Below are 10,150 nucleotides of genomic sequence, written 5' to 3'. Positions count from 1 at the left end.
TTGTTATTATCAAGTTGTTATTCCTAGAGTAGTTTTATTCTACAAAAATGAAAGTCTCAGACAAAATGTATCATACCCGTTATAAGTGGTGTTAAGTAGATTCTAATCATTTAAACAATTTAATTTCAGTCCGCAGTTTCCTGAACCGTAAAATCAGCTATTCAGTCTGATTAAATAGGGCCCCATTTAAAAACCCTGGGTACACTCAACGCGGCTCACTAACCGGGATGGTGCACATTCACGTCACGTGATTTCTGGGCGCACCTAATGCTCAACATATTAATTTCGCAGGAAGCAGTGGAAGTACACGTCAGAAACGAAAGGTATTTGAACCGTTTTAACACCTAGGCTTGCACAAAGTTTTATATACAGGTCGTGCAGCTCCTGTTTTCAAAGACGGTGCTTGGGACCTCTAATTAGCACGTCTTACTACACTAACAAAATGAGGGGAGTCTGCCCCGTCTAGTCAACAGTATCCAACTGCAACCCGCTGTAGGAATGTTATAGATTCATATGGGTATAGAAACTTGTTTATCTAGAAAATATAAACGTGACAAGATTTCGCATATTCATCAAATATGAAGTTAAAGTTTTACAAACATTTCGATTACAACTGTGCACCCCCACAACTATCCAAAATGGTTTGGCTCAAACGTTCCAGGCTTGGGATGGTTTTGCAAAGCCCTCAAGAAGCTACAACACGCAATGGGTAGGGAGGTGAACGGCAGTTTGGGCTTCTTGCGTCGGTCATGTTTTTAAATGGGTTACAGAAGAAATGTGTTTTGAGAAGCCGTGCGACTGAAAGTTGAACTCTATCATCTCTTATACTGTGATTGTAAGTAATTTAGCGCTTTTACCTAAGTAGCTAAAAGAAAAGCCAGACTTATTAGTGATGCACTTGTTGCGCGTTAAAACTCTATCGGGCCGAAAGCACGTTTTCTCTGAGGGAAATATAGACGTAAATGGTATAAATTGTTTGTTGTCAGCTACTTTTGCCTTGTACTGATTTGTAGCTAACTCATAAATATGTGTAATCATCTCAAGGTTTATATTTAAACGACTGCTAGCTACTTTAAGTTGCCTGGAGAGCGTTGAGGACCCTTCTGATGCAACTTTTAATGCCATTATCAGCGAGCAGTTGGTGAACTTTGTTATGCTTTTTATGGGAAAAAAGAGAACTTTTTCAGTCATAAGAAATATATACTAGTCCCACCAAACTGCTACTCATAAAGTGGGATGCGTGTAAAGGGGGTCCTCACCCCCCCTGCGTTGTGGTTTTAGCGGGCAGTGAGTATCCCTGCTCCTTCAGAAAGCTTGCTTACTGCACAGGGGATGTTGTTTTTCCACCAGCCAGCAGTATACGCAGGGATTATAACAATCTTGGAGGGGAATTAAAGCATACAGATGGTTGCTCACATGGGATGCCAGGTTCCGCATTGGTCAGCAACATGGGGGATGTCTGAAGACTTCAAGTGGCACCGTTTGGGGTTGATGGTAAATGTGTTTTGTTGACAGGACGCAGTGTAGGTTATGTAGATAAAATGGGTCACATTTGTATGGTTTAACTTGATTTTGGTAGTTGCTCACCTGTTTCTTATTTCAACCATATGTTTATGAAATATGAAGACTCCAAATGATTTATGTGTATGTGCTGTTGAAAATGCACTATAAAACGGAGCCAGTGCTCAAATAAACAGCAAAAACATTCAGATTAGCGTAATTTCTGTTAGAGCGATTGCGTCACATGTCTCTTATAAATTCATACGTGAAGCAATGATCTGCAGCCTCTGCTTCCATTGTCTTAAACAAAAAAGCAAGCTGTAATGTTGAACTGTGTTTTCCTATTGCTTAAGGCTGCTTAATTATCTTGCATCTGTTTCACTTATAGTCTGTTACATAAATGGCAGCAGCATTGTACTGCTTGCAGTGGTATAGCTCATTTGGCTGATCAGATTTGGTGTGTTTACTGTGAATTAGCTCCAAGCCAAGACTCCCAGAAGGCATAATATTTTTTTTTAAAGTAACACATGTTTGCATGCATGATAATGTACATGCGTCTATGAGGTTTTTGTACTTGTTTTCCACGCTACATTTTCAGTGTAAACGTAGAATTTCATTTGACTTTGTCAATAGTAAGTCTGATGTCGGAGCTACTGGTATTTCAGGTTTATTTTGTCTGTTGCGCTGACACCCAGGTGTCAGTGGGGCTGTGTTTGAACATGCCCATAAATCATATGTGGTACAACAAATGTTTTAAGCCAAGAGTTCCCACAACTTGTTTTGTACACTGACAACACCTTTTTCTTTTTTTTCATAAATTGTTTTGTTTGTCTCTCTCTCGTCATTTAACACAGATAAACACTATTGCATCAAGTGCTTTTGAATGTACAATCTTCCACACCTCAAAGGAGGGTGTAAAAGACAGAAGTATGACATAAGAAACCATTTTTTCTGAAGATAATTTGCACAAGATCCCCCCCCTCCCCTCCTCCTCCTCCTCCTCCTTCAGTGATGCATATATCTACTTTTTTTTTTTTTTCCCCCTGTTAAACTGGTTATCGTTCAGAGGATTTAAGGGAATCTGAGTGGGCGTACGGCAGTAATTAACCTGATTAATTGCTTCTTAGACGTTAATCAGATGAGCCTCGTACCAGTTGGGGCTTAGGGTCAGCGTAGAGGGGCATGTTTCAGGTTGATAGTCCAGTGCCCTACACTGTGACTATTTGTAGCGTTTGATAAGGCACAATGAGCAATATTCTAATTCATTTTTAGCACGTTTTGTTGGAATGGAACAAATGCAAGAGGATTATCTGGTTGCTTTCAGTTAATGACTGGTAATTAGAATGAGCTGTTACTATGAGATCATCGAAAAATGAGTGGATCAGCAAGTTCAGTCATACACGATTGTCACGTTTGTGGAACATTTCCATGAAGATGATTTTTAAGACAATGTAACTCATGCTCTCACTCTCACTCTCTCTCTCTCTCTCTCTCTCACTCACTAACGTCTCCATCTCTCTCTCACTAACGTCATGAGACACTCATGCCGATCACTTTACTACATGTTTACTCATGTTTTTCTTTTTTCATTTCTTTACTTTTCTTACTCTTTTGTTATCTATCTTTTTTTAGATGCAATATGGATGAACTGTCCTGGAAGAGATAAAAGTGAAGAGTAAAGATACCCAAAGACTTGAGTGTTAAAGACAGAGCATATATCACGAACTTGCACAAGAGATCATGTCCACATCACTAAAGCAGGAGAGAACTATTTGTGTTCTGCTCCCCAACAAAGAACAGCTGGACATCACTGTCGGGGTGAGTGTTTAATATCTTTTTTTCTTTTTTTTTTGGATGTGCTCTTAAGAGGATCTGCTCAGTAAGAGGACTTTACAGATGGCCCCGGTTAGATAAAGATTTGTATTTTGTGAAACCTGCAGACTTTCTTTTTCTTTGCTCTACTCTAGCTGAAGTCCACAGGCCAGGATGTTCTGAATCATGTGGCAGAGCTTCTTGGAATCAAAGAGCTTCACTTTTTTGGCCTGACAGTAGTTAAAGGTAAATTAAATCCCCACTGGACCCCTTACGCCTGCGAACCTGACAGGACTCTTCACACTAGATCACACAGTAGTTATAGAAGATGCATATAGGGTTTTAAAGAGGGTAATGTTTAGGTTACAATAATGTTTTACTTCAGTGTTACTCTTTTTGCTTCTTCACGTAATGTTGGGGAAACACTTCTACCAGGAAGCCATTTCACTGAAATTTAAAAAATAATAATAATAATAATTTTGCCCTCCCAGTCTGCATAATTGAATGGTGTAATCCACTTTAGCTGCTGAACAAAGTTCTAAACTTTCTGTTTTCCAGCGTTTCTGTTGTACAAATAGATTGAAATGCTTTGGTAATCTTGTGTGGCTCACCACAAGCAGCCTTTTGTTTTTGTGGTGTTGGGTCAGCGATCACTTAGTCCTGGATTCCTGCAATATTAACTTCATTAAGCCTGGAATGCACAATTGCATTCCTCCGCTTCACTGTGGAGGGATGGATTGATGATGGGAAGAGGAGGGTAGGAATGGAGGAATAAAAGGTAGGGGGAGACTATTACTCAATTCTTACTCAAAGGCCTAAACAAAGGGTAAAAAGGAGAGAGAGTGAGTCAGAGTGGGAATGAGATGAGTGGTTTAAGGAAAAAATTGTGAAATGGCATGATTTGGCTACACAAGGGTGAACTGAAGAGATAAGTTGGGTCAAATTGAAAATGCCTGTGGTATGACTCATAGAACCACACGGAGATTAATACGACATCTTTGTGCTTGGAAAAGGGTTGCAACAGGTTTTTGGCCCAATGATGAATTGGTGATTAACACAGCCTTATATTCAGGGAGCTTGCAGGATAGACCCAAAGCAGTGTATATAGATATAATCTGTTTGTTGAAGGCATCTACCTGTCTCTTCAAGTGTCTGCACAATCTTAAAAGAATCCCACAGCTCTTACCAGCAGTGGTTAGTCTGTGCTGCTTTGCTGATGCTGGAGTTGGAAAATGGATACATTAATGTTGGCATTGTTTTTTTTTTTTTTGTTTTTTTCTTGTAGCCCCATTGAAAAGTAGAAGAACAAAAGCCTTTTCCTCACACCCTAATGAATCCCATTGTTGAGTAAATTTTACGCTTGGCTACATTACTGTTTTGTTTGGTTACTAACTGTCTCCTTGTTTCCCGATTGTCTTTTTTTCCATACCAGACAATGAGCACATATTTTTAGACCTGGAGGAGAAGCTCAATAAGTACTTTTCTAAGGAATGGAACCAAGATTTAGGAAAGGTATTGTAGTTTATGGGATTGATGCACTCTCTACACCATTTAATTGGGCGTTTAAAAGCCTGTATGGTACAGCTTTTTATTTGAAGTGAAGTCAGCAAAACACAACTCTACTGCAACATATTTCTTTTTACAGGGATTGCAAAAGAGATCATTGCCTCTGATTCTGTGCCTTAAAGTGCAGTACTACATAGAGAATGGTAGACTTTTTTGGTAAGTCTTCCTGTTTACATTCTACATGCATCTTTTTAATTCTTGGATGCTTCTGTTTTGCTTTATTTCTCCCCATTAAACATTGTCCTACTTTCTCTCAACTTTGCCTTTCCCTTTTGTTTTTGGATGCCTGTGTTTTTTGGTTTTTTTTGTTTTTTTTTTCCCCCCCAGTGAGCGAAAGGCACGGCATCTTTACTATTCTGACTTGCGGGAGCGAGTGCTACGCTCTGAATGTCGTCAGCAGGAGGAGGTCTACTTCCAGCTGGCGGGTTACGCCCTGCAGGCTGACCTTGGCGACCACCCAGTGCTGGAGGAAGGCGTAAAGCTTTCCCGTTATTTTGAACCCAAGGAGTACTTTCCCCCATGGGTAGGTATCACCACATAGCAGAAATATGAGGAAATGTTTTTTTACCTTTTCATCTCTCTGAGGCCAATGTTTCTCTTTCTTTTCCCCCTTTTTCAGATTATAGCTAAACGTGGAGTGAAATATCTCCACTGCCATGGGCCAAAGGTACACCAGGAGCTGTGGGGCATGTCTACTCGTGATGCAATGTTCCACTTCATCAAAGAGGCATGCCAATTGGAGGATGTACCTGTCACGTTTTACAGATTGCAAAAGGTTATGAGTCAATCTAATCATCTCACTTTCATATGCAAAGCTCATTTTGAATCTATTCCACATATATGTATTCCCTCTGACCCAAATACCCCAACTAATGCAACACCAGCACATTTTGTTTCGCTTCATTTGATTTCTGGACAAACAGATAGATAGATATATAGATATAGATAGAGATATAAAAATAAAAAAAGCACTCATCCACTGAGTGAAACTTTGAATCCTGGCCCATCCATTACGTAATCTGCTATTGCTTCCAATTTGTTGCTAATAACAACTCATATTTTCTAGCCAACTATGAGCAGGGCGTAACAGTGAAATAGCTGTGTTATCTGGGACACACTGCCTCTCTGACAGCTCATCATTTGTTTTTTCAGGATAAGAGGGAGGAGAGGGGAACGGCATTGCTTGGTCTGACCCTGCGAGGAATGCAAGTTTATCAGGTGCGTGCATGTGTGAGCGTATTATTAGTGCACAGTATGTAAGCGAAAAGTCATTTTAATTCGCTCAGGGAATCGCTCTTTTGTATCTGTAGTCTTATAAAACCTCTGACTAGATGTGTGAGGAATGTGGGGGGGATTGCCACCACCAGCAGTCCATCAGGAGATAGGAGCTGCCTGCCATGACTGTCATTTCTTTGATCTGTCTGTCAGGGACCATCTGGGGGGGATTAGCACTCCAGGCCTGGCTGATTTCAAAGCCAACAGACCGTGGCATACCTCAAGAAGCCTTTGGCCTCTTTTGAGTCCAGATGGCTCCAAAAGACAGTTGATTATTGATCTGTAATTTTAAAAGCATCAAAGTAGATTATACAATCACAAATCTTTTGGGGTTTTTTGTTTTGTAAATGAAGTGTGTATGTGTGTTTATGTATTCTCAGGAGGTGAACAACATACTTGAGCTAATATATGACTTTCCCTGGTCAAATGTAGGACGTCTTACCTTCCTGGTAAGCACATACAGCTGATTTTTCTCTGTTAAGAAGTAGAATTCTGGTAATTATTTAATGGGCGCTAGCTTTTTACACTTTGTATAATGTGTTAATATCATTCAGGGTAAGAAATTCGAGATCCAGCCAGATGGCTTGCCATCCGCCAGGAAGCTGGTTTACTACACTGGTTCATCTTTCCGCTCTCGCCACCTCCTCTTGCACCTGAGCAACAGCCATCAGCTCTACCTCAGCCTTCAACCTGTCCTCAAACACCTACACCAGCTGGAGGAGAGCAAAGGTAGGAGAGGGGAAAGCATGTCAAAGGATAAGAAAAAAGTAACAGAGCACAGTTTGGCTGGTGGCTCTTTGTAGTCATAGTAGCTTCTGGATGTTAGTTAGTAAATTTAAACTTTGTTCCAAGAACAAAACTGTTCTGTAATCACATTTGTAACAATTTCACTAGAAAACATTTTTGCATTTTTGTGACTCCTTAAATGGGTCTTAAGTATTTTAGATATAACTATATTTCTGATTTTATAGCTGAAGTTTGGTGTGTACTGACAAAAACTTTCTATAAAGTCACTATTGGCTTCTACTACGGTACTAGTAATATAATATATAGAACAGTAATAATTAGTACTTAGGTTTTTAGTACTTATATCAATTTCTGAAAACAAGATGGTTTAGATGTTTGTTTGTTTTTAAAAAAAAAAACCCCACTGAAACTTGTTTATTTTTTCATTTTTAGAGAAGCAGCATTACAGGGAGTCCTACATCAGTGATGATCTGGATTTAGATCCACAAGGCAGTGAAGGTAGTCCCGGTCTCTCCCGACACTCTACTAGCAGCTCTGGAATTGAGGCGGACGCTCGCCAACACAGCATCTGCGCAGAGATGGTCTCCATGGGGGACGAAGGTCATCAGCAAGCTGAGAAGTGTTTCAGCTCAGCAGCCAGCCGAGGCAGCTCCTGTACCTCAGGATTTGATACAAGCAGCAAAGCACGAATAGAAGATGAAGGGTGGCAAGAGGAAGGTGAGGCCATTCTTAAATGAAACCTTTAAACAGGATCTGTTCATCCCTCTGCAGATATTTCTAAATTAAACTAATGCTTCCAGTCTGCTAGCCTGATCTAGCAGCATTGTTAAGTATGGTGCAATTCTCAGTGTTTCATTCAAAGATGCATGCTGGTAGTGGGATCACAGGACTACAGAATGTGAAATTTAAATGTTGACTTTGCATACATAAAACTGGCTAAGCATGTGTTTTGCATCATTGATGTCTCTTTTCCATCTGGTCAGGCCTTTCAATGGTGCTAAGAGAAATGTGGCTGCTAGTACTGTGATAATTGAACAGCACATTCTTAGGCTGTTGGCTATGCAAAACATATTGCTCAGTAAACAATATGGTATTGTCATTTCAAAACTTGTGCTTTATTTGTGCTTTATTTGTGTTTTAATAAGCATTACAATGTCTTATCTAATATTGGGTCTTTGCTTCTTCCAGGGGTTTTTTTCTTCCTTTTTTATTTTATTTTTTTTATGAAATTTCCTTTAAGTCTGGGCAACACATTAAACAAAACTATTTTCCTTTTCAGTAATGCAAGTAAACATGTTAGCATTGCATTACCATCTGAATGAAAAAATATATATTGTACTTTACTGTCTTTTGTTTTGTTTTTCTGCTTTGGGGGGAAGGGATAAATTTGAAAATTCATGGATAACGATAATGAAATATTTTAGCATTAAAAATGTCATTTCAGTTAAAGAGCTTGTGCACATTGGTGGATTAACCATTACAGAAAGATGAGAACTTATTTTGGTAATAAACATTAATGTTAATTTAGGGTAACTGTGGTATAAACCTTTCATTTGGTGGTGGTCTCATAAAATTAAGCACTGTACTTTTTGGCCTTTATGAGGACAGGACAGTTGAGAGTACAGGAAAGCTGTCAGACAATGGGGAGATGATGCACATTGAAAGACCTGGGTCAGATTCAAACCCAGGCAATATTCCAGTGAGTTATATGGGCACCCCTTTATGAAATTTCTAAAACGTTTTTAATTTTTTGTTTGTTTGTTTTTTTTTTGTCCCTGCTCATTTTCTTTTGTCCAGAGATCAAGACCAGGGTCCAAAGTCCAGACGAGGTTCTTGTAGATGATCCTGATGAGATGTTCCAGCTGGCTGATCTTCTGGAAGGAGTTTCAGTGGATTGTGGAGAACTCTGTTCAAAGAATCATTCACCAGGTATAAATATTTTAAACCCTGCAAACAGTTGGGTTTTTTGTTTGTTTGTTTGTTTCCGCTCACATGCTGTTTGCTAAGTTTTTAAATCATATGCTGTGTGTTTCACAGAAAACACAGGCTGTGCTCTACACAGTGACAAAGATGCTGGGAAATTGTATAACAAGGATATGTTAAAAGAGGTAGGTCATATTTTCTTTCCTTGGTTGGTTGCCTTGGCCTCTTTCATGCATTGGCTTACTTTTTGTTCTTAACTCTTTTTCAGGTTCTGAAATCAAAAGCGCAAGTTTGTGTGGATCGGCACAGCCACAGCCTAGATGATGTCCGCCTCGTCCCTCCTCCTGCACCCCTGGGGATGGCAGTGCCACTTGATTCTTCTCACAGCTACACCTTTGGACTACCAGATGCCTCAGCAAACACAAAGACCACGGTTGATCACAGCTATTACCCCTTCTTGCACTGCCAGCCTAATCCTATCTTCTATGGCCGCAGGTCCACCAACTGCCTCTCCCTGGACATGTTGGGCGATGAACAGTTCATGGAATACATATTTTGAACACATCAAGTGCTGACAAGTATACCTGTCCTCCTTCTTTCTGTACAATGCAACTTAATTCACAGGTTGCCAGCATGTGTTTTTTCTGTAAAGATGGATGTGTATACTTCAAACAGCAGACACATTAGCCTTCTTTTAAAAGCTGTGGATTACTTCAGCACCATTTCATGTAGTAAGCAGTTCATATTTATTAATGTTGTATATTTTGTATATATATTACTTGCACTTTTTTATTACATTTCAGCTTTTCTAAACTGAAAAATGCCTAATCAGGTTTGTCTTTTGTAAATTTCACACTGTTTAAACATTTCCTGAAGTGGCAGAATCTGTTTATATCAGGGGCATAAAATTTTGATGGTGAAATTTTACAGCCATGCAGTTGTTTTATGCATCAGACAGCCATAAGACATGATTTGCATTCCTCTCTGTATGTAAATTTACTCATTTTATCTATAGCCATGTTTGAGCTCTGTTGATTTGTTTTATCTTGTTCATTTTTTTTTATTACTTTAACACACACTTTTGTATAGTGTGCACTCCCATGTCTTTTACAGCTTTGTAACTACTGATGTGGAAAATTGAACTTCTTTACACAGCTCAGTGTATTCAGCCAAAGCTTTCCAAATCAGTTTGCCTTCTGTTGTGATGATTACTATAGAAAATTTTTATTTGTGAACCACTGTTGTCAATAAATGTATAATGAAGCTACAGTATTTTTGTATTATGTAACCCACGAACAAAGAGCATTTGTTTCTCTTTTCTTTTTTC

The 10,150-nt window shown here is 39.3% G+C and overlaps 1 protein-coding gene across 2 annotated transcripts; it reads left to right on the top strand.

The window, feature by feature from the left end:
• The first annotated feature begins 215 nt into the window (after window positions 1–215).
• Window positions 216–10,092, top strand: LOC113035263 (FERM domain-containing protein 6). 2 transcript variants are annotated; one of them, XM_026190712.1, is made up of 14 exons: window positions 216–323; window positions 3,133–3,318; window positions 3,468–3,558; window positions 4,745–4,824; window positions 4,958–5,034; window positions 5,206–5,401; window positions 5,498–5,653; window positions 6,031–6,096; window positions 6,534–6,602; window positions 6,708–6,882; window positions 7,333–7,617; window positions 8,698–8,829; window positions 8,938–9,008; window positions 9,092–10,092. In XM_026190712.1, the coding sequence occupies exons 2-14, from the start codon at window positions 3,241–3,243 to the stop codon at window positions 9,380–9,382; spliced, it is 1,767 nt and encodes a 588-aa protein (XP_026046497.1). In that variant the 5' UTR covers window positions 216–323; window positions 3,133–3,240; the 3' UTR covers window positions 9,383–10,092. The 2 variants fall into 2 exon arrangements, with proteins under 2 accessions (XP_026046497.1, XP_026046496.1); XM_026190711.1 differs by lacking the exon at window positions 216–323 and adding an exon at window positions 677–835.
• The last annotated feature ends 58 nt before the right edge of the window (window positions 10,093–10,150 follow it).

The sequence above is a fragment of the Astatotilapia calliptera genome, chromosome 13 (genome assembly GCF_900246225.1).
Source record: "Astatotilapia calliptera chromosome 13, fAstCal1.2, whole genome shotgun sequence".
NCBI classification, from domain to species: Eukaryota; Metazoa; Chordata; class Actinopteri; order Cichliformes; family Cichlidae; genus Astatotilapia; species Astatotilapia calliptera.
Note: the sequence above shows the minus strand (reverse complement) of the source record. Positions and strands in the feature narration are given on the sequence as shown.

Coding starts and splice junctions, on each gene's coding strand:
- LOC113035263 (XM_026190712.1), top strand. CDS start 3,241: ATGTCCACATCACTAAAGCAGGAGAGAACTATTTGTGTTCTGCTCCCC. Junction 4,825..4,957: donor GGAACCAAGATTTAGGAAAG/GTATTGTAGTTT, acceptor TTCTTTTTACAG/GGATTGCAAAAGAGATCATT. Junction 9,009..9,091: donor ACAAGGATATGTTAAAAGAG/GTAGGTCATATT, acceptor ACTCTTTTTCAG/GTTCTGAAATCAAAAGCGCA.